Below are 27,543 nucleotides of genomic sequence, written 5' to 3'. Positions count from 1 at the left end.
ATGATCTAGCTCGGTCAAAGGTGTAACTAAATTGAATCCAATAACTGGTCGATAAAATAGCTGTCATTTAGTTTCTGTTATGTTCTACTCCGATCCCATAGAGATTTTAGAACCACTAAAAGTTTAAAACAAATAGTAAAAAGCTAGTATTCAGGTCAAAGGTTACAAAAAGATACATTGTAAATTACGGTTTTGACAAAAAACTCGTTGTTAATTCATCACTTTTTTACATCGACAACCTGCTTACTTGCGGATTGTGCAAAGCATAATGCACAAAGCTGTAAACAGACGGTGTTGTGAACTATCTACGTGGAGTAATGCACTTAGTAACAATATACCGATTACTGTATGAATAATGTTGGTGAAGGTTGTAGCGAAGTTTACAATGATTCTTAAATCTCGAACATCACCTATACTATCAACCACTCTCTTGTCACGTTCCATTCGAGGTTTGATTATTCAATGTTGTATATAAGCTAGATAAAGTTTTAGCTCATTTAAACAGTAAGACTAGTAGATGGCCATACAAAGCAATTGGAAATATAAAAAAACACTAAAAACTTGGACCGTAATGGAGAGAATAAATTTAATATCGCAAAGATAATCCCCGTTTGTCATCGCTCCTTGGCTGCACATGTCACGAAAATAATATATGCACACCAAACACCATATAATAGTAACATATATCAACAATAATTAATCAACGCCAGAACTTTACGTCAATGATTATAAGATGCTCGTAGATCATGTGAAGTTACATTGCCAAATACATATACAATATTATTTAATTGGTTATTAATCACTAGAAATACAAGTTATCCATGCAGGTGCATGTGCATGCATATAGACTTCCAATAAACGCATATATATAAGGCTTATATAGCGAAAATGTCCTTACCTTAACAAGTTTTCCTTTTTTACTCTTAACTTTTAATTGGAAAGCATGGCAATATTTAGAAACTTTTATGTGTTAGACTTGCATATATATGAAAATCAATAATTTTCTCTTAAAGCCGCCACAAATGACTAAAACACACATTTTTTGTCGAAATTGTTGTCTTGTAAGAATTGCGAATAATGTAATTTAATAAATAACTTAAATTATATGCATTGTTTGGGTTCACAAAGATTGGGGGAAATAAGGTGCAAAGCTGAAAATATGAGGGGGGTTTATGTTTATCAAAATAACAAAGATAAAATAACTAACAGCTCATATTCCCTTTATTGATTGGTAAGTTATCACAATCCTCCAGCTCCATCATCACCAATTTGTCACCATCACGCCCCAACTAATTGTATTTTTTTAAATCAACTTTCGAATCTTTTATCTGCAACATTGTAGCACATTGAACCGGGAATATGCCAAAATTAGACGTCTATTAGCGTTTGAGTATTACCGGTATGTAATTAACCAATCATTGTGTACTCATAACCGGTTTGACTTTCCTAAACCATATTTTCTCTTATGACTTCCTTCAAGTAGCTTCCCTTGCCAACAGTTTTGCATTCCAAACCTCTGTGTTCTCTCTCTTCTCTGCTCTGTTCACTTCTCTCTCATAACTATCTTTTACATTCTCTCCACTCAGTTCAAACTAGGTCTTTTCAGCAATACTTGTTAAGATCCGTCTTTGAAACTGTAAGTTGTTTATTTATTTTCAGTTTTGTCTGAAGAATCTGCTTGGCATATAAATCTGACTAGTAAACTGTTGGAATGTATTAAAATGTCATTTTAGCCATGAATAAGCGTAGTTTTTTAATTTGAAATCATGTCAGGCTGAGTTCACAGACCTTATTAGACAGATAAAAATAGTTATTAAAATGATACTGTGGAATGTAGGAATGTCTTTGTAAAATGGTTGGAATTTATATTTCTCATCAAATAATATAATTGATCAACGTTTTTGCATCTCTAACTTCCATAAGTAAATACTAATGCAGGTTTAAACAAGTCTACATCACATAACCACATAAATTTTTGACCAAAAAAGTAAAATAATAAGATGAGTAGAAGACTTTCCATCTTCTACTCTGTGTTACTTCTCATCTTTGCATCACCGTCCCTGCTTTCTCCCGTCACCGGGGACCTCGCCGGAGACAGACAAGCCCTTCTTGACTTCCTCAACAACATCACTCACCCACGGTCTCTAGCGTGGAACGCAAGCAGCCCAATATGCGCCACGTGGTCAGGCGTCACGTGCAATAGAGACAGCACACGTGTCACCGCCCTTCACTTGCCAGGAGCGAGTCTTCTCGGAACTCTTCCTCCTGGAACCATCAGCCGTCTATCGGAGCTTGAGATTCTAAGTCTCCGATCCAACGGGTTACGTGGCCCCTTCCCAATAGATTTCTTGCAGCTCAAGAAACTAAAAGCTATTACCCTAAGCAACAACAAGTTCTCCGGTCCATTACCCTCTGACTACACTACGTGGATGAACCTCACCGTTCTTGACCTGTTTGGTAACCGGTTTAACGGTAGCATCCCCTCGGGACTAGCAAACCTAACCGGACTCTTGTCGCTAAACTTGGCTGAAAATGAACTTTCCGGTGAGATCCCTGATCTTAACCTCCCCGGTCTACGCAGACTTAACGTATCCAACAACAACCTCACTGGATCAGTACCAAAGTCTTTGAAAAGATTCGGACACTCATCTTTTTCCGGCAACAACTTAACTTACGACGACACCTCTCCTCCGGTTGGTTCACCGGCGCAGAAAGAGAAAGAACAAGAAGAAGACAAACACGGGATCTACATCTCTGAGCCAGCTATACTAGGGATAGCAATAACCGGTTGCTTCTTGATATTCTTTGTAATTGCGGTTTTGATAATCATTTGCTACGTGAAGAGAAAGAAGAGACAAGAAACCAAACCAGAGACGCTTACACCGGCTAAGGCAAATCCAAAAAACCTACCAAGTGAAAAAGAAGTTTCTAAATCAAGAAAAGAGATGAACATAGAAGATATGGAGGAGAAGAGTGAATTTAACAGAATAGTTTTCTTTGAAGGAAACAATCTTGCTTTTAATTTGGAAGACTTGTTGACATCTTCGGCTGAGTTTCTAGGGAAAGGCACTTTTGGGATGACCTACAAAGCGGTTCTTGGAGATGCCAAGGTCATCGCGGTGAAGCGATTTAAGGATGTGTCGGTGTCAAGAAAGGATTTCAAACATCAGATGGAGATCGTTGGAAACATTAGGCATGAGAACGTTGCTCCTTTGAGAGCTTACGTGTGTTCCAAGGAAGAGAAGCTTATGGTCTTTGATTACTATCCGAGAGGAAGTCTCTCTGTTCTTCTTCATGGTATGTTTACTGTTTATTACTATCAAAATAGTATTTTTAGGATATTTTGTTTTTAAAACTGAATATAATTAATATTTTTAAGTATATAACTGATATTTTAAATATGTAGTTGCTCGTTTGTTTTTGGTTGGTTTTTATTTTTCGGTTTTAGAAATATAGAATCCTCTTGAATAACTCATGGTATCAAAATTTATAGAAATAACTTATATTTTAGATATTGGGGGGTAATTGTTAGTTTTTTATGATTTGGTTTCGTTTTTCTGGGTTTAGTAATATAGAACACTTTTAGTATATTTTATGACATCCGAATCCAAATTGAACCTCATTTTTCGTAAATATGCCTTAACTTACTTGATGATGTTGGTTTTTTTCATCTAACGAAATTTTTTTACCGGCAGGCAAGAATGGCAACGAGGACCACGTTCCGTTGGACTGGGAAACGCGGTTAAGATTCCTGATCGGATTAGCAAAAGGATTAGCTCACTTACACACACAACACAAGCTCGCACATGGCGACATCAAATCTTCCAATGTCTTTTTGAACTCCAAAGGATATGGATGTATATCAGAAACCGGTTTAGCTCTCCTAACCAACCCGGTCATCAGAGCAGACTCATCAGCCAGAACGGAAAAACGTTACCGTGCCCCGGAAGCATACGACACAAGGAGATCGACTCCGGAATCAGACATATATGGTTTTGGAATCTTGACGTTGGAAACTCTTAGCGGAAGATCGAGTATGGATGATAAAAAGGAAGACATAGAGCTGGTGGTATGGATGAATAAGGTTTTGGCAGAACAATGGACAGGTGAAGTGTTTGATTTGGAGCTTGTGAAGACTCCCAACATTGAAGCAAAGTTGCTTCAGATGATAGACTTAGTTCAGCTTTGTACGAATAGGGTTCCAGCGAAGAGACCGGAGATAGCGAAGGTGGTTGAGATATTGGAAGAGATTGAGAGGGAATAATAATTAGTAAATTGTGGAAATTTACTTTTATGGATTTTAGCCTAATTTTCAGTTCCAGTTTTTTTACCTTTAAAAATATTACCAAATTTTAAATTAAACTATTTTCGATTATACTGAAACTTGTGAAAGAATTGAGAATTTTTTTTTTTTTTTGAAGAAAACAACGTGATATATGACTTCAATTAAATCTTGAAACGACTAAAATTTTATGGAGGTATGTAATACATGCATGTACAATAAAAAACGAAAACTATAATTGGTATAGTGTGTAAACTCGATTATATATGATTTATTTCCGGCGGTCATATTTTATTACATTGCGCACTGACATGAAGTTATAGCTTTGAAAATTAGTATAAGCTCGAATCAAGGACATTACTGAAAACAAATATAAAACGACAACAGACTCACCTCTAATATTTGACCAAAAAAACGACAACAAATGGATTCTAATAATTAGTGAATATTGTAAGGACACAATCAGCTGGAAAACAGACTCACCTCTCTTTTGGACCAACGTTGATACATTTTTAGAATTCCAACGTAATTCAAATAATAGAAGCTTTTTCACATTCACAAGTTTGAGTTTCCAATTCCAAAAACGGTTTATTATGAAAATTAAGCATCAATAATTGTGGAGCAAAAATGAGTTTTGCCCGAGAGATGAGGGTAGTCCATAAAGTAGAAAATATTTGTTCAATAAAATGCCAAAAGAAGCTCCCATGAATCCCATTACCTCTTTACATCGTTCTGCCTAGAGTTCTCATTAACTTTTCCTTTCCTTCCTTTTTATCTCCCCCTTGTTCTTCCCTCTCTAGAAATTAAGAGAGGGGAGAACCTTTGATAACAGCAAAAAGATATTATATAGCTGAATATATAATTTCTTATATATCAAAGTAATTAAGGTGAAGAGGGAAAGGGAGGAAACATAAACTTCAAAATGTCGGTTTCAAGGCTTTTCTTCGGAGTTCTTACAATCCTAGCTGTAGTTTCCTCTATTTTGTTGTCAATGGCACATGCTCAATCAGCAGCTCCTGCTCCAGCTCCGACAAGCGATGGTAAGTTAAAAATTGTACAGTATGTATATACTAAAGTTCTCAAAAACATTTATGCTCTCAAAATGGTTTAAGTAGAAAAAAACGCGTATGAACTACAATAAATATACAATTATAGAACTCTCTTTTCTTCAGTTTCTCCCACGAATATTACAAATACTAAATTTATCTCGGATGGTTAATTTTGGACCACAATATTGCAGGAACAACAATAGACCAAGGCATAGCATATCTCCTTATGTTGGTGGCATTGGTCCTTACTTATCTCATCCATTGATCCTTCTATCATTTTAATATTGGTCTCTATTTAGTTTAATTATATTTTCTCGTTTTGATTATAATTAAATAGAGACCAGAAAAGATTTATATGTGGTAGAGAAATTAACGAGGTTTTCTTATTTTTGGAGTATACAATTTTGAAGTTCATTTCTATAAAGTCGATGTGCGTTCAACTGTTGGAAATATATTTCATCGATCGATTTACTTTTTCTTCATTCCCATATTCAGAAACTTAAAATGTTATTCTTTATAAATCAAATTTAATAATTAAAACTGATTAAAACTCAAACAATTATCAGTTCCACTGTAAAGCTTATTTAAACAAAACGAAAAAAACAAAACACATGATGATTAATTGGGAAATTAAGTAGGATTACTGAATTGGATATTGATTAGCTATTATGAATAACTATTCATCTTTAATGTAGAGATTACGTAAAGTTTCGTTCCATCTTTTAGTGATGAATTAAGAGTAGAACCCTCCAAAACCTACGAATGGATGACTTGGACCAAAGTTTTCAAACGGAGATTCCAAACCGACGGTGGACGGAGAGTTTGATGTAGAGTGAGAAGCAGAGCCAGCATCGTGAGAAGCCAGAAAATTGTAGTTGGCATCACTATAACTCGTAGATCCGAGGAAACCAATGTTGTGATCCTTCTCTTGAAGCATCACATTGGTACTCTCTAGGTTTAGTGTAGAGGGCAAAATATAGTTAAGAGTTTGATGCAAATGTGCTTGATGATTGTAGTTGTGATGACCAGTGTCTAGACTTGCCTTCCCGATCTCAAGATTTTCTTGTTCTTGTATCTGGTTTGGGTCAAGAACTTGTACCGGAATGGTTGAACCAACATTTGAGGCTTGGGAGCAAGAATGTATTCCTCGGTAAATAATCTCAAAAAGCATCGGATCTTCGTTGGATCTCTGGACTTGTTTGGTGGCTTCGCATCCTTGAGATTTTCTATACGTGCATCTATGGTATCCCCTGTACCAAAAATATATTTTCTTTTTCTCGTAAGATATTAATTATAAAAGTTTGGTACTTGTTTTATACAATGTTTCTGTCATATTTTTGGACATGATATTTGTGGGTGGATATTAAACGAATGACTAATGATCATCTCCAGTCCATATCTATATTTTTAAAAAGAAATGGAGGAAACTTTATTTATAGAAGTCTTTTTACATTTATGAAAGATTTTTTATATTTCTTAAAAAATATATAAGGAATCATATTTCTGTCAAACCATTTTTAAAATAATTTCTTTTAAAAAAATATATAGAAATTGATTGAAGATGGTGTGAAAAATAATAATTCCAGAGGTAATTACGAGACTAACCTGGGAAACTTGGCTCCGAGGATATCCTTCTGGCCGTACTTTCTCCAACTGAACCCATCATCAAGCGCTCTGTCAATCACAACTCCAGGGGCAATTCTGACTTTTCGGGTCCACCTTGGCATTAACTTCTTCGAACTTGATGTCATTTAAAAATTGACATTTTCAAAAAAATTTATAAGTTTATGAAAAACAATATAGAAATAAAAAAGCACATGAGAACAAGCATGTAATTAACGGTTTACTCTAGCTATAGTATCCTAGTAATATCTTTTTTCAAATTCAAATCCGCATAATACATGTTGAGAAATGAAACCATACATTATGTATAGTTTATACATATGGATATACCTTTGGATGATATGTGGTTCTTGATGATCAGAATCATCGCTCTTAGGGCTCCCTGTACCGTGGGAATGGGGAGAGACTTGGTCGAGTTCACCGGAGTAATTCATAATGGTAAGAGACTTGTGGTAAGATTCAAGAATCTTCTTGGCCAAATGTTCACGTGATTCTTGAGATGAAGTAGAGCCAAGCTGAGACTTGAGCTGCTGAGCATAGTCTCTACCTTCTGTCATCAGTTCGTTGAGCTCTTTCTTCATCTTCTCCCACTCTCTACCATTACTATTCCTCTCCATTACGTTAAAAAGGTGAAAAATATGGATCAAACGCGGTACAAAATATTATGAAAGGTTATATGTTATGAAAGAGCATGTATGTGTATTGTGCATGGCTTGTAGATATATTTGAAAGAGAGGAATATAAAGAGGATTGTGTGAGAGAGATAGAGTTTGACTTTTTGACTGAAGAACGAGGAAAGCTGATGTGGGAGTAATGTAATGGAGAGGTGTGACTGGTCTTTGGTCAATAATTTGGAAAGGCCAACCTGCTGACCAGTTCTATGCTTCTCGATCCTTTTTTGGTTTCTGGATTTGCCTTACGATCTGGTTTTATATTAGGCACATAATTTAATTATTACCATGAACATAATTTATTTTTAAAAAATAATGTTGCTGTAACAGAAACACATCCGCTTAGTAACTTACGTAATTTTACCATCTACGGTAATGTTTGAAATTAAATGGTGACACGACCATGAGGTCCATTACTAATACTAACTACAAGGGTAGTCCTGAATTCGAAATCCAGAAGAAGATCTAATATATCGTATCTTATTCCACAAAACTCATTAATTGATTTAAATTAGTTACTCATATAATAAAATGTACATGGTTACTATGTAAGAGTGCAATGTAGCACTATGTATAGAAATACCTCTGGAAATGACAAAGAGAAAAATAATTAAAACCTATTCCATATTTGATTACCTAAACTTTTCCCATTGACTGAGACTTGGAAGTGGACTCCTTAATTGCAAAAAATTATAGAAGTTCTACAACACGATATAAAGCACTTAGCGTCTAGATTCGCAGTTAACACGATCAGCAAACCCATAATCACAATCACAGTCATTTGAGACTTTTGTTATTGGAACATCGTCTTCTTCAAGATCAGTTAGAAAGAAAGATCCGAAAAACTTGTGTTCTAACTTGCCAGTACTAATGGATTATTATTTGTAAAACCTCATCGTCAGTACATACAAATTTTAACATCTAACTAACAAATAATACAGACGTTACCGCGCAGTAGATACAAACTCCACGTAAACACAAACATACATGGCGTTTACATTACGGTCGTTAAAACTACATCACATCACCATCATTAGAGAATAATTAGAATAACAATGGAACTGCGACTAAGAATTTGTGATGATATTGGCTTTTGACCATTCTAGTGTGATCCATTGATAAATCTTTTTGTAAAAAAAAAGGTCGTAAGGACACAAATATATATATTAAACTGATTTATAGGCACATTTCGCATCTAATATATAAAAAAATTTACTGTGACTCGTAATTACAAAATACACTGTGAATAATATCAATTATCAAGCTTCCACGTTTGACCAAAAAAGTAATATATATATATATATATATCAAGCTTCCATTTTAAATATGTATTATAGAACTAAGTGTTTGTGTATATATCAAATGGACCTCAAAACCACTCATGATCAATTGAATACGGCATGACTATTACGATTTGACGAGCCAAACACCAAAACGTTCGTTCGTTGCCGTATTATAGACTCTGCAAATCAACGGCACATTACTGTCGACTAAACTCTTCTACGAATCTTCTCAGCATGCTCAACCCGGTTTTAAGCTATTCAAATTTCAATCGAACCAGTCTCCAAACTGGTTAAATTAGACCTTATTTCAAAGCTTTCCTGCAAAATTTTGTTGAATAAAACTATACAAACCGGTTCTGTCAAAATATCTACCAGATAAAAGGAAACAACAGGTAATACCGGTTCGGTTTTGTAAAATAGTGTATACCATGTCTCAGACTTTACATGTATAACAACAGGTATTACCGGTTCGTTGGCGTGTTATAGGCTCTGTAAATCAACGGTGTCACATTACTGGCGACTAAACCCTTCTACGAAACTTCAGCATGTTCAAAACCGGTTCTAAGCTATTCAAATTTCAATCTAACCGGTCTCAGAACCGGTAAAATTAGAGCTTCTTTCACGGCTTTCCTGCAAATTTTTGTTGAATAGAATTACTATAAAACCCGGTTCTGTTGATTCCACTCTCTTAGGTCGAAATACTACCAAATAAAAGGAAACAACAGATAATACCGGTTCGGTTTTGTAAAATATTGTATACCAAGTCTCAGACTTTACATGTATAACTTTTTGGTATCTGTTTAGTACAATGATATAATACAACAATTACTATTCACGGATCAAATTTACGCAGCTATAAGTAACTCTGATTAACATATACACAAACTATACCAACGTTATAATACGGTTTGAAGAGGAAACCATACCAAGTACACGCTCATATGGTTGAGTGAGCCGGTTCAGTTCGGTTTGGTTTCAGATGATGTATTGACGGAGGTAATCAACTCGAGCTTGATGCTTGAGCTTCATCAAGGCCTTGACTTCATGTTTCCTCACCATTTCTCTGGAGATGTTGAGATTTCCAGCTATCTCTCCTAGTGTCCTGTCTCCTTTCCCATCAAGACCGTATCTTTGTCGAATAACCAGACTCTCTTTAGGCTTCAATGAATCCAGCTGAAGAATAAAACGTGATCAATGATGCTTATTAACCCAAACCAGTGTTTTTAGAATCGGACTGACCCAATGGGATCAAGTTCTACCATGAAAAGAAAAAAAAAATCAACCATGAACCAATCAGGGTCTTAAAATTACTGAACCGGATAAAAACCATCAGAATTATCAAAAATTCATGACAGAAAGAACAAAGACACTAGTTAATATTTATAATGTTTTTTTTTGTCAACAATATTTATAATGTTTTATATTTGATATTTATTCATATTCTAATTATATATCGTATTGACTAACATTATTTTAAAATTTATATGTTAAAATTAGTTTATATATAAAATTTGTGAACCAGGTTCAACTGGGTCGAGCCATATTGAACCGTGACCCAAATAATTATCCGGTTCAACTTTCGAACATGTTTTAAAAACATTAGGCCAAAACTAATTTACGTCCTGATGATTGTCTAAGGAGATGAAGGGTTGAAACTTACCACATCGTCAAGAGCTAGCCTGAGAAGAGCAGGTTGTCTTCTGTTATCAGCTCCTACACCATCAACATCCGTGATTCCATTGATGAACTCTTCTTGAGTAACCGAATGTTTTGTGTTCAGTGAGTAAACCGGTTTTGCAGCTCTCAAGACTTCACGGTATCTCTCAGGTGATATCTTTAGTCTCTCAACAACCTCTTCCTCTGTAGGTAGTCTTCCCAGCTCGAACAATAGCTCCATCTTTGCTTTATAGATCTCCACTCTAACCTGAATGGAATCAACATGTAAGGTCCCTGCAAAAAAACAATCTAGTACTACCTAAAAGAGTGTGTAACGTACCGATTCAAGTCCAAATGGGACACGAGTGAAGTTTGAGGTTGTCATAGACCGTATGATGGCATGTCTAATCCAAAACAAACCATAAGTGGAAAGACGGAACTTTCTTTTTGGTTCAAACCGGTCAATAGCTGTGATAAGCCCTCTCATACCGGCTTGACAGAGGTCTTGGAACTTTGGTCCGTTAGTGAAGTCTTGAAAGTATTTGTTCATAACAAACAAGACAAGGCGGAGATTGTGCTGCAATGTAAGAGAACAAGAGTTATGTCCATAACAGCTTTTGTAAGAAAGTTAAAATCTTTTGAGACGCACCTTAATAAGTTTGTTCCTTGCAGCTTTACCAACTTTGATTTTCATTTTCACTTCAGCCAGGCTCATATTGATCTCTCTAGCTATTTCAGCTTCCCTAGCCTCTCTTCCCAGACTCTTTTGCAGTTCATCTTTCACTTCAAGAAGAGCCTGTAACGTTAAACACCAAACATTGTCAGCTTATATTGCATCTGTGATAACCATACTTACGATTTAACAATGTTCTAAAAATCGGTTGACATTTATGCGATTTAAATCTGTTCAAACCGTTTTAAATCAGTTAAAATCGATCTAAATTGGTCAAAATCAGTTTAATGAAACAATAATATTAGTCTAAAACCATAAATTTGTCTAATTTTTTTTTGTATATCTAATTCTATAAATCAAAATAATTTTATAGTTAGACACAAAAAAACTAAAATATCTAATATAAATGTAGTAAGAAGAGTACCTTCATAGGTTGCATCAACTTAAACAACCAAGTATGTTCAGTGGAAGAAAGAACAGGAGGTATCTTCATTTTCTTCCAGTCCAAGCTGACTACATCATTAGAAGCCGAGTAGTCTCTCACGAGCCTCTCGATCTTCTCCTCCTCTTGCTGCCTCCTTGTTACTTTCTTCTGAGCAGAGGCAATAATAACTGGTTTCTCTTGAACGTTTCTCTTCAACGCAATCCGTTTATCAAGATTCAGTCTCTTTTCCTTCTTCACATTACTCCTCACAACTACTTTCTTCTCTTCGCCGCCGCCACTCTCTTTCCTCTTCCTCCTCCGTGAAACTTTCCCTTTAGAAGCATCAATAACATCCTCCTCTAGGGATGTTGCAGGAGGGCTAAGCTTGTAAATGCTTTCTAGTCTTGCAGCAGCTTCATTGTAATCTAACCCTAAAGGAGGCAAGTTCTGGTCTTTACAGGGCTTTCTCCTAGTTACAACTCTCTTCTCCTTTTGCTTCTCTTGCTCACGAGGAACGATCAAAGATGAGTTGGTGGACTCATCTGCTTTGAAAGCAACGATGGATGGCAGCTTTTTGAGTGTGGACCGGTGTGTTAAAAGATCGGTGTTTAACCGGAGAGGAGATCTTGCAGCTGAGCTTGAAATAAACACAACTCCCATCACAATCTAAAATCCTTTGCAGCTTCACTTGTGGTCAAATCTTGCTGCAGCAAAATAAACTTGTCTCATCCTCATATTCATTTAAAAGGTCACAAAGTCCATAACAATCACTGATCTAAATCAATAAACCCAATTCAAATTACTAGGCATCACATAGAACCCACATGCAAAGGTGGAAACTTTAGTGAGCATCAGATACAAACAACACAGAGACAAGAGAGGAAGCCACTGATCAACAACTGTACACAGAGAAGGCAATTCGACATCACAAAATCAAACAGCAACATCATAAGAGATATGGAGAGAAACCCAATTCGAATTAGTTCGAATCAGAGAGAACCCACATGCAAAGTTGGAAACTTTAGTGAGTGAGCATGATCGAACACAAAGTCAACACAGAGACAAGAGAGAAAGTAACTGATCAAGAACTATACACAGAGAAGGGAACGAAAGGTTTAACATTTCGAATGCATCTCGCTCACTTAGAAACTAATGTTCGATTGTCGGAAAGCGTACCTTCGCCGTGTCGGAGATTCTTCGTCCGATGAGATTCTGCTTCATCGATTTTTTTAAATAGAAAAGAGAATTATAATTTGGAGTCGAATATTAAAATATGTGTCTCTGAACCTTCTACGTGTGTCCACAACAGTTTAATGACAATTTGCCGCCGTATGTTTTTCGAATCTTATTCTTTAACCCCAAAAGTTTTCATTTAATCAAATGTAAACCCCCTCTTGTCTTAATCTGTGGATGGATAGTCTATCTATACTTTTTGGTTTAGTGCCATACTAATTACTGTCGACGCTGGATAATATTCGATAATATACAAAATTTTAATATGAAACGCTTTTGTTAGTGATAGTCTATTACTAATCAAAATACAAGTGAATTTCTATCATATATGTCAATAGTTCTTTTGGCATAATTTATTTTATGGTTTTCTATATAATCAAAGTATGTTAATTTTGTAAAGTTTGCGGTTTTGTTCTGATTATAATAAGCGTAAGCAGAAATATAAGTTTAGATCTTAAAATATCATATTGGTTATGATTGATAAACTTTAGAGTAATACAAAGTAAATGAAAAATTAAAAAAACAGAAAAAAAATTGAAATATGAAAAAAACTATCGTTAATTGTATTTCTATTGCAAATTCAAAAGTAGAATTTAGAATATTTTCTATTTTGTCAATGGATAGACGCTTAAAAACAATATTTAGATTTAAAATTAAAATAATATTTATCTTGATTGGTAGGATTTTAGTTAAATATGGTGTAAAATTAAATTTTGAGTAAAAGCTTACTCCATATTTACCGTCCAGTCAAAACCATCAACTTGTGCTATTGTCATCCAAATTAATTGTAGTCTTTTGTCGATAAAGGGACAATAAAAAGCTATATGTGCAATAAACTCGAAGAATAAAGTAAAAAGTGGAAATAAAGTATAAGTTTGGCACTCAGGAAGATCCAACGGCTACAAAGGTTTTATAAGAAACGAACGGTTGCGAGATTGCGCACAAGCGGAAATAGCGAGAAGATGACGTGGCGTATTTATAGTGGAGGAGAAGATATTTCCCCAAGGGCGAGGCTGGTGGTTATGGATCAGGTAATATACACGTGGATGGTCTTCTCATCTACAGTGGGACCCAATTTAAACTAGTGGCTTGACAAGCATCAACGTAGCCTTTTAAAAACCGGTTATATTATTTTATCAAATTATAATTCAACTCAATTTAAAATATTATATTCTTAAACACTACGACCTAAAAGTCCCAAGTGTTTCGTGAATATCAATTTTGTACCCCTTAAAGTCGTTTTTGTTGAAATTTCATAATGTCCTAACATGTAACAAAGCCTCACAATCCTAAATTAAATGTCATTATTAATAACCGACCATTATTGTTTTATTATTATTTTTGCTTTTTACTCTAATCTCTAAGATTTGCTTGAACTTGGTCCAACACAAGATCCAACTGAATATGGTTTCAGTGAATTGTTTGATGGTGGCATATGAACACACATAGGGTAGTTGATGTAGATAGATATTTAGAATAAATATCATTCTAAATATCTTAATGATTTAGTGTTTTATTTATTATTTGGATAATTATCTTTAATGTTTTAGGGTTTTATGATTTCTTATATATAGCCGTCTAGGCTTAAGTTTGTATTGAGATTTTGATTAATTAATAAAAAAGGAGTTTTCCTAAAGAGGTTTCTATAAACCACTGAGAAGAGTATTCTCAACCCTAAAGAGCTTTTGATTAAGCACTGTGAAGAGTATTCACAAACCCTAGTTTCCGGGTATTCTTAGAATCAACGGATCTAGTTCTATCCCTAGAAGCTTCCGCTACATCAGGTGGTATCAGAGCTGCGTCTCTTTGGTTTTTCAATCGAAGAACGATTCTGGATGTCATGGTGAGTATAAGCATCTATTCTATCCTGGACGAAAGTCCTTTCGTTGTGAGAGAAGAGAACCATGAGATCTATCGAGAGATCTATGGTGATCCAATCTATGATATATATGAAGACGATATCCTTCATATTGACTTTATTTTCAAAGAGGGTTCCATTGAAATTTCGCGTGCAAAGTTAGGGCAAAATCGTATTGGTGAAGATTTTCTGCAGAATCTTAATAATCTGTCAGGTGCAAATTTTGTGCAAAAACGGATTTGTGAAGATTCAAGTTACAAACAGATCAGTGCAAAAATCGTGCAAAACATGCTATTAAAGATTCGAGGAAGAGTTTTTCTTGGAAAACGTTTTGGATTCGAAAAGTACGATCAAGATTCGAGGACGAATCTTTTCCAACCCGGAGAGAATGATGTAGATAGATATTTAGAATAAATATCATTCTAAATATCTTAATGATTTAGTGTTTTATTTATTATTTGGATAATTATCTTTAATGTTTTAGGATTTTATGATTTCTTATATATAGCCGTCTAGGCTTAAGTTTGTATTGAGATTTTGATTAATTAATAAAAAAGGAGTTTTCCTAAAGAGGTTTCTATAAACCACTGAGAAGAGTATTCTCAACCCTAAAGAGCTTTTGATTAAGCACTGTGAAGAGTATTCACAAACCCTAGTTTCCGGGTATTCTTAGAATCAACGGATCTAGTTCTATCCCTAGAAGCTTCCGCTACATCAGTAGTATATGTTAACGTCGTGATGTTAATATAGTTATAATTAACGAATAGTTAATGGTGTATATAATGGTATAAAAAGATGTGTGATGGTGTGTTAATTCTATGGTTTTTAATCAGCTTTAATAAATGTCTTATAATATTGTATATTACCAATTTGTGAAAGAAAATTATACGATTAGTGAAAGCCTTTAGGAAAAGTACAAAATCCAATGACATATATTGTGATAAACACGTTAAATAAATTAATGCTAATTTCATAATAAGATTCTAATTTAATAGAATAGATGCAAATTGGTTATTTCAAAATTTCATCAAAATATTACAATTATTGCTAAAGATAAAATTGATCTATCACTATTATGTGACAAATTTTGAATGGTTAGTTTTTTTTTGTGCAAATTTGACTGGTTAGTATTTTCATAGATTCTCTCCTTTTAGGGCATCTCCAACAATGACACCAAATTTGGTGTTGAAATTATACCAAATTTGATGTTTTGGTGTCAATTTTTTTTTGTCATCTCCAACAGTAACACCAAATCTTATACCAAAAGCAATATTATATATTATTTGATGTTTTCAGTTTTAAAACTTTTATATTTCTATTATTTGTAATTGATAAATAATAATTTTGTTATATCTGGATTAAATTTATATTTTATTATTTGTAAGTGATAAATAATAATAGTTATTTACTAATTTATTTTGAATATAATAATAAATAAATAAAAAAAAATTCTAATTATATGAAAATAACTTAAAAATACAAATAATATAATATTATTTATGTTTAATTACAAATTTGATAGTAATTGATCTATATTATTAAATAAAACATATTAAAATGTATTTTAGAAATTTTGTGTGATGAATATTATCACACCAAATGTGAAAATAAATTTAAAACAAAAAATAATACAATATATTTATGTTTAATTATAAATTTGATAGTAATTAAATTATATTTTTAAATGAAACATATTAAAATATGTATTTTAAAGATTTGGTGCGATGAATAGTATTACACCAAATTTGGTGTAATTTTATTCACATTACATCAATTTGATGTTTTGTTGGAGATGAAATTACACCAAATTTGGTGTTTTGGTATCTTGTTGGAGATGATTATAGGACCTTAAGTCTATTTTCAGTACATGAAGACAAAACTTCATGTAAGCAAATGAAAGTCACACGTCCAACCAAACGGAGAGTCGTTTTATTTATCACAATATTTTATACATTTAGAATATACCCACGGGTATTTTCCAGTTAATACACTAATAATAGTAAACACACAGCAACACATTTTAAATTTTTAACGGATGCAAAACCACAAAATACTAGCGCTCCAAATATGTCATAGTATCATTCGCGGTTCTTATCATCGATGCTTAGAGAGCGGTTGCGGTCATATAGCTTTTGCGATACGCGGCTGCGTATGCTGGAGACAGCATTTGGCTAACCCCTTCAGCCTTAAGATGAGGAACCAACATTTTCATAGACAACTAGGGATACACATAAGCAACAAGAAAATGTCAAAATTCAATTGTAAATTATATAAAAAATATTTAACACAAAGAAAAACATGTTAATAACATAGGGAGGGAGATAATGACTTACACCAAAAAGTCTGAGGCTATGCCAAATGCCAAGAGGAGATGGAAATGGAGAGAGCAGTTGACCAATGGAGGATAGAGTAATACCACATAGATGAAAGATGAGAGAGAGTGGTCGAGGGTTCATGCCACCGAGCAGAGCCATCATTCCTGACGTGCGAAAGCCGCCACTAGAGAGGTAATCAAAACAGCCTTGTCGCATCGCTTCTTTTGCTTCGTCCGTAGATGCAATTAGCACTTGAGAAAATGCATTTCCTAGCGTGTTCACCGTCGCTGACATTGGCTTCACATTCAAAATCATGCATTCTTTTTAAACATTTTGAGGTTGCAAGCATCATTAGTGATGCGAAACTAGTCTCCTTAAAATTATAAAAATAATATAATTACCTTTAAATTATATAGTAATCTTTAAATACTAGTATTTGGTTTTAGGCTCATAGATTAGTATCTCACCTTTCGGATGACATAAAATGACTTAATAACTTCTGATATTTTATTTGCATCACTGAGGTTTCGCAATGGCTGGAGAAGGCGGCGTAGAATGAGAATGTCAGATAATACAACCATCATTCCAGAGGCAATCGCTGGGTGGCGCATGTTGAATGCATCTCCCAACACAATCACTCCTTGCTTTTCGCTCAAAGTAGCTTCCATTCTCTTTGTTGGCATCGCTTTAATTTGTGCTCCCTCATCAATTCCTTTCAAAAATATTTTGCGGAGTTCTGGAGGTACCTGGAAAACAAGTGTAAGGAAAAGTTAGATGCATAGTATTAATGGATCAATAAGCCGCTTGCAAACAAAACCAGTCGTAGGCATAAATAAATGAAACATTAGTTCATCACTCATAATTAAGAGATAATTTACATAAACATATGCATCAATTTTTTTATTTTTTTATTAAATTCCTTACTCAATAATCTATTTTTTTCTTAAAATCCGTCTTTGCAAATGTTAAAATATGAGTATGTAGGGCTTATCTATGTACTAGTAAACCATTTTAGCTATAGATATTTTCTATATTTACTTTTTTTTTATCGATCAAAGATTAAACCGTCCAATACGTACCTGAGGAGCCATAGTATTTTTCAAATAAACAGCCATTTCGCCATTTGAAATAGAAGGAATATTGCCGGGGAAAATCTCCATAACACAACGAACATCGGTGCTGCTTATTTGATACAACATGGTGAAGGAAGGTTTAGACATTATCAATTTTAACTTTTCAGGATCTTCAAGCTGACAATTCTTTGAGACGTAACCAACTTGGTACGATATAACCTCCGCCTATATCAAATCATAGCACATTGATGCTTGTTAGCTAATAGAATAAATAAATAGTATCATATATTTGTCATTAATTGGAAATAATGGAAGTCTATTCAGTTTAGAGGTATACTCACATTGTTGTCGTTAACAGACCGACGAAGGTTTGAATAGCAACCGTCGCATACCACTGTGAGAGGTGCAAATGCAGTCGTTTCTTCGCCTGCACTATTCTTGTATGTCACTCCTTTGATCACTCCTTTTTCTTCTATCAAAGATTTTACAGTCCCTTCTTCAAGTTGTACACTGTCAGTTAATGTTTGGTCATTTGTGTATTGTCAGATTTAATAGTAGTTTCAAGCCAACATAAATTGTGAGATATAAAATTCTTATATTGGAAGTTTCACTAGGACATGAATAATAAATAATAAATTAGAGTCATTACACTTATAGACAGTTAATTTTAAGTTAGAAATCCATGATAAGTTTGGGTTTAACATGGTATCAGATTCCAAATACATCATGCCCAAACAAACTAAAATCAATCTAGCCCATCGAAAAAAGCCCGATTGATCCGAAACCGATCTTAACCGAATGGTTCGATGGTCTTTCCGAACCGAATTCTAAACTGAGATAATTAGAATCAATTCACTTGTCACAAATTAGTGTTAAGTTGGAAACTCATTATAAGTCTGGATTTAATAGAAATTACTCATAAGAAACCACATGAATAATTGTCTTCTTTTTCTTTTAATATTTAATATTTAATTATAATTAAATATCATTAAAATGCTATAATTATATTTTGAGATATTATACTAGTGGGGGTGTTCTGCGTCTCAACAATTTCGCAGACGACTTTAAGTTTCTCGAAATTTAATTCCGTGAAAAAAATTCTTTTGAACTGAATTTCTATAAAATATTGTGTCAAGGTTTATAGATGACTTATTTTGATTAATGATTTTATATATGTGAGATTATCACTTACATACTGTTGCATCTAGATGTATCTTAAATCTATGTACACCAGTAAAAGCCCAACATTCGTTGGGTACGGTATACTATAAAATTAAAAAAAAAAAAATTTCTAGATAAATATACATTCCTAAAAGATAAAAAAAAAATCAGATTTTGAAGCTGTTATAAATTTGGGTCTAAAGATTGTAAAACTACTGATTCACATAATAATATTCAAATCCTAAAACGTGTATTTGTCTCAATTCGTTTTGCTATTTGCTTTCTTCTAGTTTGATTTGCGTTTGTTCGCAATACATACCAATACTTATTTTAGTCATCTTAGCTACTGCTTATAAAGTATCAAAATTCAAGATATTTCCTATCTCAAAATAAACATTAGTACCGTTTCAAAAATTGGTTCATGATTCTTATAGAGTTATACGTTCGATTGAATTCCTTTGCATTTTCTATGTGATTTCTTAACGTGGTAGTAAAAAGATAGTGAATATAGACACATACGTGGGGAGCGAAGAAGCCTTTTGGCGCAGTCTCTGGACAAAACGGCCATTATAAAAAGCTCGACCAGTAGGTTCATAAGGAAAGTCGTTGTCCTCTGGAAAAGACACGAGTGCTTTTTGTCCGTCCTTATAAACTGCTAAGCCTGTGGCTATCTGTTCATCTATTCCCTCCAAACAATCTAGATATAGAAACACGTGAATTTTCAGTAATGAAACTAAAACACTATGTCTTAGATGAAAGTACTGAAGCGGAGACAAACCTTCAAGACCAAGCTTAGAAAGCAGTAGTCGTCCACCGGGTTGCATAAATTCACCCATCATTCTCACTGGTTCCCTCATGTCCCTCTCTATCACATGTACTCGACGCCCATCCTTCAGACAAGTTGAACATATTGGAATGTTTATTCCAACCCAAAATATTGTAATTGAATTAGGTAGCCTATATAGTTAAACCAAGTTTTGATCGATAGAAAAATTATTCCAAGAAACAATTCTATTCAACCATTTTTGATTTACATGAGAAAATATCAAGTATATGGAGTTGAATTAGCTAGATATAGTGTATATTATCATTTATGCACAAGTTGTAATAAGAATATACTTGGCTAAAAAGTGAGATGCTGATATAATTCTTGGAGACAAAACTGCGACGCTATTTTACGTACCTTTGCAAGAGCGTAGGCGAGAGCTGAACCTCCAACACCAGCTCCGACGATGATGACGTCAGCATCACCGTCTCTTCTCACCTCTGTCGCCGCATCGGGTAACTTCGCCACCTTCTTCCTCCTGTTGTTGACGTAGAACACTGTCCAAGTCAGCACAAAGGCGAGTAGCGTCCACAAACAAACGTGCGGAAAAGCTAGATCCATATCTGTTAATTACTCCTCGATATGATTTATGAGATGAGAGAGCTGAGATAAATGGAGTAACAGTTTTATAGTCCTGACGGACGTGGCAGCACCACATGTTAATTTAACATAGTTAAAAAAGCAGTAAGTTGTTGTTTTCTGTTGTCCATACGATTCATTGTCAAACGATACTGTTTTACAGATACAAACACCATACATATTGGCCACCCTAATAAATGATGGTGTTAAATGCCCAACTCAAATTATTAACATTTTTGGAACTCTTTAGTGATGAATTAATTAGCAAAAAGTTAGTTGGTGTCAATAATTAGCGTTGTCGATAATCAGAGTAACGTTCTTATAAGTAAATAATTCCATTTTTATTGATTAATCATATGTGTCACCTCCGATATCATATAATATAACAAAATATCATAATTAATTAAAATTGATATAGCTCATAATTCTTTTTTTTTTAATAATAATTTCATTAATCAACCCTAAAATAGGGGTCGGTGATGTTATAGATCCGGTGTACCTAGTGACGGAGTTAGAAACATATTTTACTGGGGTCATAAATTAAATAATATATATATATATATATATTAAAATATAAATTATATATAAAATAATTATGTATACACCATAAAATTCAAATAATAAATTTTAAATGCTTTCATATAAGATAGCTAGTATTCATACAAATTTCATGTTGTATGATAATTTTTTATTTCATTAATTTGCATGACATCATTACTTATTTAACATATTATTTAGAGAAAAGTAATTGACGAAGGAAAGAAAAAGTAAGTAAATGAATTATATTTTGAAAACTGAAAAATATATATAAAATTTATAAGAATAAAAAGGATTCAGGGTACAGAAAAATATACAATATATTATTATAAATATAAAAATTAGTAACAGAAAACATGAAATAAGAAATCTAGTCAGAAAGATACATCATGCAATAAGAAGATATCAAAATCAACATAACAAGAATGAATACACTCATTATAATGATCGACATATTCAATCGTTTTTTCTTTCTTTTTTTTGTCACAGAAATCGTTTTTTCTTTCAAAACATGAAAAAGAAGAATCAAACTTTCATGGGGTCATTTACCAGCAGAACCAACATAACTTTCACATTTCTTTACTAACTAAAAAATACTTAATGAAATCTAGTGGAGTCAGCTGAACTCCACTTCTTCTCAACTAGCTTCACCTCTGGATTTACCGGCAGAAACAGTAGCCCTAGGTTACGAGAATCAACATACAACAAAGAAATAGCTCATAATTCTTACTCTTTAAAGTATATGGATTTAACTTGTCTAACGGTCAATCCGTTTTATTTGGGATAATCTTTAGTTGTTGATTTACGTAGGGAAGAGACGGATTCGGACATTTGTTCAGATGTCCGAATCCGTGAATTTTGGATATTCAGATTTTGGATATCCGTCTAAATTTTATACTATGCGTTAGTATCTGACTCCGAAAAAAATAATAAAAAATAAAAAATTATTTTTGAAATATTAAAATTCTAAAATAATACATAAACTAAATATTTATACAAGACTTATAGTTTGAACAAATACAAGACTTATAAATATATATATATAGTATAAAAATTAAAATATAATATTAGAAAACAGTTTTTCATATAAATATTAATATTAATAAATCAAATATAATTTTTAATAAAACTAAAATTTAATATATTTTAAAAATACAGATACAGTTCTAACGGATCTAAAATTTTACTATCCAGATCAGAATCTAGACATACCAAATATTTTATTTTCAGATCCGAAGCGGATCCCGGGGTTTGGATCCCGGATGATAAATCCCAGCCCCATTGGTATGCATGTCATTTTCGGTGTGTTTTGTTCCAACTTGTACAGAGCCACATGTATTATTTTCTTTAAATAAATTATTCATCTTAAATTTCTCATATGTCAAATATCATAAATCTTATAAGAAAATACGAACCTCACGTCATCCACGTACGAAGCCGAAACGATAAAGGTGGGAACTGGTTTTACTTGCGTAAGGTCGAGGACGTGTGTTAAAGGCCAAAGAACTATGCACTCATCGTTTCCGTGGTCCATCGAATTTGTTTTGCCCTAAATTTCTAGGGAGGAGATCAAGTTTGTTTTTGGCTGCTTCCCTCCCTTAACACGTCAATATACATCTCACCACAAAACTTTTATTACAATTATTGAGATGAGAAATACACTCATCTAGAAGATTCTTCTCGATATTTAATCTCTTTTTAAAAATATGTAAATACATTGTATTAATGAAATTGATCTCATCAGTCGCCTCCTAATAATTATTATGGATTAACACTCATCTGTTATTTTCATGACTTTTAAATGGTGCTAAAGTCGTAAGTTGTTTCATCGCCCACACTACCTCTAAAATTTCTAAATGGTTTTTGTAGGATACGTATTTCTGTTGAAATTTTAAAAGTACTTCTGTTGCACTTATGCTTTTGCTTTGTTTGAAAACAACATCAAAACTGAGAGTAGACTATTGGTAATTTTTTTAGAGTTTGGTGAGTATTCACGTTGGTCATGAGTTTAATTCTTGCTGAAAACTAAATTATTATTTTTTGCTTAGTTTGGACTTAAGCTTTATCCAATTAATTTGAGACGTAACAGACAATTGGTTCACTTACTTACATTAGTGGAAGATATCAAACTCAGGTTAATTAATTCTGTAATACTAAATGTGTATTCCCCATAGCTGATTGGATAGCCGATTAGGATCTATAAAAAACAACATTAAAATATCAAAAGAAAATACTCTTAAACAGAATGTGACTGATAGGATTTATGATGAAAACAACATCAAAAGTTGCCAAAAGAAAATATCTCAGAAGAACTCTTAAACAAAATAGTACTGTTTCAAGGCATGAAGGCCCATGAACCATCAACTTGGGGATTGCTATGAGCATTAGACAAATTTGATTGTTTCAGATTAATTAAGGCTTGAAGAAGCTAACAAAGTGTGTTATTTTATACCGAAAGCCATAATACGAACACTTGGTAGGCCCATTGGCCCATTTAGTTCAGGATAAAGATAACTTTCGTTCTTCACCTTGGACAGAAAACATAAGAGAAAGAAAAACAAAGCAATTAATTCAAGAATCATAGGAAGCAAAAGATGAAGAAAGAACTAATAATGTAGAGAAGATGAATTTGTATGAGTGATATGATTTTTAAAGTCTTAAGCTGCAAAAGAGCTCGAAGCGACAAAATACACACACAGAAGAGCTTAAATGTATTTTCACGTGAATCAAGAAAAACCTTTATCGGACAACGTTTCCTGAACCATAATAAATATATGCAGCTCACTGGTTTGTTTTTGTGCCGTGTGTTACACAATCCTGATCCATCCCCTTATAAATTGCATGCATGCAACTATTTTTAGCTGAATATGCATGCATGCATGTTACTGACTTCAAATAAAAACCAACAAAATAGAGGAAGCATATATGTAAGTTTCGGTGGGAAATTTCATTGTTGTTGGACTCAACATCTAGGTTATTCGTTCAAATTTTAGCAAGGACTAAATTATTTACAGGGTTAAGACAATTTGTTTATGAAACTAGCACCGTTGATACTTTATTCGTATTATATGTAAATAAGGTGTCCTCTCAATGGCGGGATCCTATATTCACCATTATGTCTTACACCAGTTTGATCAATGACTTTCACTTTTCTTGTTTGCTTCAAATGCTTGTAATAAAAAAAATGCTTGAAATCTTTTGATGTTGTCGTCTTTCAATTTTCATTTTTATGCTATAATCTGTAAGAGATCCAGTTTGTGCAGGAGGATTTGAAAGAAAAGATTAGTAAATTAGAGTCAAATAATATAATATATATGAACTGCGACAATTTTAGAATCCGTGGTATAGTATATATGTAAATGACTCTTGTTCATCATCCATTATAGTATTTTGAAACCGTAGTATACTGACTTGTTCATCATCCAGAACTGAAATAAGTACACAGGAACGTTATTTAACCCAACAAACCACAGAAGCATGACGACTCTATAAACCCAATCATCATTACCAAACCACTGTTTACAAAAGCTAAGATTGGGTTCAAAGACAGTGACGCTTATTTATTGTTACGGACACCGGATATACACAGTCATGAGTGGAAATCTTGTGGCTGTGATAAAAGATATTTTCAGTTCAGAGAATACTGGTTGAGGTAGCGATCCATAATATCAGAGACTGTGCTAATAAACTCCTCTTCTGTTGTCTCTGGGGACCATATTGCTTCAGCCTCATAGATGATTTGTTCGATCACAGATTCTTTCTCGAGTGTTTCTCTGCACATAATGCTTCCGATGGCGAAAGGTGTGAGACCCTTCGCAGCACCTTTCTTGAGAAGCATGGTCGAGATGCGGAAGACACGGGCGCATGAAGGCGGAATCTCCCAACCGTGGAACCTCAGAAGTTCAATGTCTTGCTCAGCGTCCAAGGCTTTGATGTATTCAAGCGTCTCTGAAGAGTATGGCTCTTTTGCTTGAGGCCAGTATAGCCACTCGAATGTGCAGTCTTCAAACTGGACAAATAAAGTTTGTTTTAGTCCAAATACTCAATATATATAAATGAAACGAATGTAATCAATCGCTTACCTTATTTGGAAAGCAATAGCCGTGGTCGATTGGTGTAAGCACGATCTGACCATCATTTCCATCTCGGCTAACCAAAATGTTACCACCGTGACGATCCGCATTAGCAAGCCTAATGTCTAGAACCGAGATCTTGTGAACCTGATCGACAGGGAAGGCTCCGTATCCCATATCTTCACAAGTTCCGACATTACTCACAAACATCTGCAACGAACCAATCTTTGCGTTCTCTTGGGAGAAACTATAACCATTGGGATGGTTGAAGTCTTTGTGCAAGCATTTGACCATTGTTGTAGGTGGAACTCCAGCGAAACCCGGTTGGTCAAGAGGAGAACTTCGTGGTCCAGTGATGGGGTAGTCTAATAAGTAGGCTGCTACTTCTCTGAAAGCTCCTTCACCAACTTGTGTGCCTTTCTTTAAACCTTCCCCGTCGAGTGAAAGAGGTTGTCCGTGGGGATTGTTCACAGCCATTGGCTCCTCGTCTATTGGTTTAAAGACGGATACGTACTTGTGTCCGGATTGATCTTGCATGAAGTAAGCTCCCCCTGACCCATCAGATGATTTAATGGGAGCGTTTCCTTTCTCCAGGCCCTCTATAGTGGAGCTGATAAGATCTTTGAGAAGTGCTGACAGTTCAATCTCACGGTTAACAGCAACAGGCTCCACGGAGAAATTTTTAGGCTTTGCTATGACTTTAGATGAATTTTTAATTAGCAAGTGAATCACATTCTCTCCGTTTTCACCATCTAATATGAGTTCATGGTGAAGATAATCTCGAGCTAGCTCTCGACCATCATAGAACAGCTTCTGCTTCTTCACAAAAAATCCCTTGATACTCTGAAACCTTAGCTTCACGGACGCTAGTGAATCCGACTCCATGACCCGCATCGGGTTCAGAGACTCGGCGATGTTCAGGAATATCAGGATTGGGTCGTCTAAGCTCAAACCAAACCGTCCGACAAAACCTGGAAAGTTGACAACTTCTTCCAGGGCTGGACATAGAGCTACACTAGCAAATGACATACCAAACTAATACAGCTTCTATTCTAAAATCCTCAAGAGCTGGATTCGTTTGGAATGGAAGAGAATCTCAGAACTCAAAACTTTATAATCTTGTTCCGTGTATACTTTAAAGAGACCAAGTTCCCTGCACGAATTCAGGAACTCTGAAAACAAAGGTTTTGTAAATTCACATCTTTGCCAAAGCAATATCTCTCAAGGATTCATACTGAACTTAAACCAATCCCAAACCACCTTTAGGTTACCCTCTCATTCGCATTACCGCAAAGAACCTGAATGAACAATGACCAAAGAAATCATTATTCCAATTTAACCACAGATTAAACAAGATGTAAAATCTTCAAATCAAACAAAAAAAATTTTACCTTTAAAGAAAGAAAAAAAAACGTTAATGTTAAATTCTCCTCTCTTGTATGGATGATGAACAAGTCTCTAATTTTATCAAATAACCTTTAGAAAGGAAAAAAAAAAAGGTTCAAGCCAACAGCCTCTGCTCTCTTGTATGGATGATGAACAAGACTCTTTAACTTTTATCTTAACAGACTCTATATAACCTTTGAAAACGTTTGGTCTAAATCCTATATAATTAGAAATCTTCATAAGCTAAAATTAGCTCAAAAAAGCATAACTAAACAACGGCCACAAATAAAGTTTCAGGTCAACGTCCTTATCGAAAGCCAAAACAGCCTGGCCTAATTAAGTTATGCAAAGATTCATTCATTTGACTAATTTGAAGTTAATTATAGGTTAGGTTAGTTCTCACACTTATACATCTGAGAGAAGATCTAGATATCTTAATCCATCATCAACGAAGTAACGGCTTCATACTGATACTAATCCATTGTTTATCACTAAATAGAAATCTCGAATCATCTTAACGAGCATCCAGGAACCTCCACAGAGAATCTAAGTTTCTACTCACCTTCACCGATCATTGAACAGATACAACTAATCGTTCATGATCGGAAGAGCATAACAAATCAATCGAATCTTCACAGAGATCTAAAATTAGAAAAATGGTTCATACCTCGGAATCAAAAATCCGTGAAGCGATGAATCAACCGATACGGAGAAAAATCGAAACCGATTCGTTTAAGATCTACTCGTTGATAAATGATAATTATCCGAGAATCTGGAAACCACCTTTATTCTTTTTCCCGAGAAAGTTTCAGCGAGCGCGTTCCCAGAAGAGGAGAGAGAT

At 34.2% G+C, this 27,543-nt stretch overlaps 6 protein-coding genes and 1 long non-coding RNA gene across 7 annotated transcripts; 3 read left to right on the top strand and 4 right to left on the bottom strand.

Annotated features, from left to right (window-relative positions):
* The first annotated feature begins 1,549 nt into the window (after nucleotides 1-1,549).
* LOC103865802 (inactive leucine-rich repeat receptor-like serine/threonine-protein kinase At5g24100) lies at nucleotides 1,550-5,777 on the top strand. Its single transcript, XM_009143655.2, has 4 exons — nucleotides 1,550-1,636; nucleotides 1,939-3,297; nucleotides 3,696-5,322; nucleotides 5,523-5,777. The coding sequence occupies exons 2-3, from the start codon at nucleotides 2,001-2,003 to the stop codon at nucleotides 4,262-4,264; spliced, it is 1,866 nt and encodes a 621-aa protein (XP_009141903.1). The 5' UTR covers nucleotides 1,550-1,636; nucleotides 1,939-2,000; the 3' UTR covers nucleotides 4,265-5,322; nucleotides 5,523-5,777.
* Nucleotides 5,065-5,798, top strand: LOC103865821 (arabinogalactan protein 41). The gene is made up of 2 exons (XM_009143677.3): nucleotides 5,065-5,322; nucleotides 5,523-5,798. The coding sequence occupies exons 1-2, from the start codon at nucleotides 5,205-5,207 to the stop codon at nucleotides 5,594-5,596; spliced, it is 192 nt and encodes a 63-aa protein (XP_009141925.1). The 5' UTR covers nucleotides 5,065-5,204; the 3' UTR covers nucleotides 5,597-5,798.
* LOC103865811 (probable WRKY transcription factor 30) lies at nucleotides 5,654-9,366 on the bottom strand. Its single transcript, XM_009143665.3, has 3 exons — nucleotides 7,285-9,366; nucleotides 6,937-7,071; nucleotides 5,654-6,581 (listed from the first exon to the last, which is right to left on the bottom strand). The coding sequence occupies exons 1-3, from the start codon at nucleotides 7,569-7,571 to the stop codon at nucleotides 6,065-6,067; spliced, it is 939 nt and encodes a 312-aa protein (XP_009141913.1). The 5' UTR covers nucleotides 7,572-9,366; the 3' UTR covers nucleotides 5,654-6,064.
* A 277-nt stretch (nucleotides 9,367-9,643) lies between these two features.
* On the bottom strand, nucleotides 9,644-12,993 carry LOC103865831 (RNA polymerase sigma factor sigE, chloroplastic/mitochondrial). Its single transcript, XM_009143687.3, has 6 exons — nucleotides 12,838-12,993; nucleotides 11,662-12,365; nucleotides 11,214-11,360; nucleotides 10,905-11,141; nucleotides 10,569-10,832; nucleotides 9,644-10,081 (listed from the first exon to the last, which is right to left on the bottom strand). The coding sequence occupies exons 2-6, from the start codon at nucleotides 12,319-12,321 to the stop codon at nucleotides 9,884-9,886; spliced, it is 1,506 nt and encodes a 501-aa protein (XP_009141935.1). The 5' UTR covers nucleotides 12,322-12,365; nucleotides 12,838-12,993; the 3' UTR covers nucleotides 9,644-9,883.
* Nucleotides 12,994-13,249: 256 nt separating this feature from the next.
* On the top strand, nucleotides 13,250-16,986 carry LOC117127656. The gene is made up of 2 exons (XR_004450676.1): nucleotides 13,250-14,678; nucleotides 15,471-16,986. It is a non-coding gene; the product is annotated as an uncharacterized LOC117127656 (long non-coding RNA).
* LOC103865842 (squalene monooxygenase 1,1) lies at nucleotides 16,653-20,745 on the bottom strand. Its single transcript, XM_009143696.3, has 8 exons — nucleotides 20,485-20,745; nucleotides 20,080-20,191; nucleotides 19,821-19,998; nucleotides 18,482-18,650; nucleotides 18,147-18,365; nucleotides 17,535-17,813; nucleotides 17,086-17,364; nucleotides 16,653-16,970 (listed from the first exon to the last, which is right to left on the bottom strand). Exons 1-8 carry the CDS (start codon nucleotides 20,686-20,688, stop codon nucleotides 16,857-16,859), a joined length of 1,554 nt encoding a protein of 517 aa, XP_009141944.1. The 5' UTR covers nucleotides 20,689-20,745; the 3' UTR covers nucleotides 16,653-16,856.
* Nucleotides 20,746-24,595: 3,850 nt separating this feature from the next.
* LOC103865852 (phosphatidylinositol 4-kinase gamma 3) lies at nucleotides 24,596-26,409 on the bottom strand. Its single transcript, XM_033278214.1, has 2 exons — nucleotides 25,326-26,409; nucleotides 24,596-25,252 (listed from the first exon to the last, which is right to left on the bottom strand). The coding sequence occupies exons 1-2, from the start codon at nucleotides 26,343-26,345 to the stop codon at nucleotides 24,872-24,874; spliced, it is 1,401 nt and encodes a 466-aa protein (XP_033134105.1). The 5' UTR covers nucleotides 26,346-26,409; the 3' UTR covers nucleotides 24,596-24,871.
* Nucleotides 26,410-27,543: the final 1,134 nt, after the last annotated feature.

Source organism: Brassica rapa, chromosome A09 (assembly GCF_000309985.2).
Source record: "Brassica rapa cultivar Chiifu-401-42 chromosome A09, CAAS_Brap_v3.01, whole genome shotgun sequence".
Lineage (NCBI taxonomy): Eukaryota > Viridiplantae > Streptophyta > Magnoliopsida > Brassicales > Brassicaceae > Brassica > Brassica rapa.
This window is presented reverse-complemented; position numbering and strand designations above follow the sequence as displayed.

What these genes read in the sequence shown, in the direction of transcription:
- LOC103865852 (XM_033278214.1), bottom strand. Translation starts at nt 26,345, where the DNA reads ATGTCATTTGCTAGTGTAGCTCTATGTCCAGCCCTGGAAGAAGTTGTC. An exon ending in GCTATTGCTTTCCAAATAAG is followed by an intron (nt 25,253 to 25,325) that starts GTAAGCGATTGA and finishes TTATTTGTCCAG; the next exon opens with TTTGAAGACTGCACATTCGA.
- LOC103865831 (XM_009143687.3), bottom strand. Translation starts at nt 12,321, where the DNA reads ATGGGAGTTGTGTTTATTTCAAGCTCAGCTGCAAGATCTCCTCTCCGG. An exon ending in AGTTGATGCAACCTATGAAG is followed by an intron (nt 11,361 to 11,661) that starts GTACTCTTCTTA and finishes TTAACGTTACAG; the next exon opens with GCTCTTCTTGAAGTGAAAGA. An exon ending in CAAGGAACAAACTTATTAAG is followed by an intron (nt 11,142 to 11,213) that starts GTGCGTCTCAAA and finishes CTTACATTGCAG; the next exon opens with CACAATCTCCGCCTTGTCTT.
- LOC103865842 (XM_009143696.3), bottom strand. Translation starts at nt 20,688, where the DNA reads ATGGATCTAGCTTTTCCGCACGTTTGTTTGTGGACGCTACTCGCCTTT. An exon ending in CATTTTATGTCATCCGAAAG is followed by an intron (nt 17,365 to 17,534) that starts GTGAGATACTAA and finishes TTGAATGTGAAG; the next exon opens with CCAATGTCAGCGACGGTGAA. An exon ending in ATAGCCTCAGACTTTTTGGT is followed by an intron (nt 16,971 to 17,085) that starts GTAAGTCATTAT and finishes GTGTATCCCTAG; the next exon opens with TTGTCTATGAAAATGTTGGT.
- LOC103865821 (XM_009143677.3), top strand. Translation starts at nt 5,205, where the DNA reads ATGTCGGTTTCAAGGCTTTTCTTCGGAGTTCTTACAATCCTAGCTGTA. An exon ending in TCCAGCTCCGACAAGCGATG is followed by an intron (nt 5,323 to 5,522) that starts GTAAGTTAAAAA and finishes ACAATATTGCAG; the next exon opens with GAACAACAATAGACCAAGGC.
- LOC103865802 (XM_009143655.2), top strand. Translation starts at nt 2,001, where the DNA reads ATGAGTAGAAGACTTTCCATCTTCTACTCTGTGTTACTTCTCATCTTT. An exon ending in TCTCTCTGTTCTTCTTCATG is followed by an intron (nt 3,298 to 3,695) that starts GTATGTTTACTG and finishes TTTTACCGGCAG; the next exon opens with GCAAGAATGGCAACGAGGAC.
- LOC103865811 (XM_009143665.3), bottom strand. Translation starts at nt 7,571, where the DNA reads ATGGAGAGGAATAGTAATGGTAGAGAGTGGGAGAAGATGAAGAAAGAG. An exon ending in GAACCACATATCATCCAAAG is followed by an intron (nt 7,072 to 7,284) that starts GTATATCCATAT and finishes AATGACATCAAG; the next exon opens with TTCGAAGAAGTTAATGCCAA. An exon ending in CTCGGAGCCAAGTTTCCCAG is followed by an intron (nt 6,582 to 6,936) that starts GTTAGTCTCGTA and finishes TTTTTGGTACAG; the next exon opens with GGGATACCATAGATGCACGT.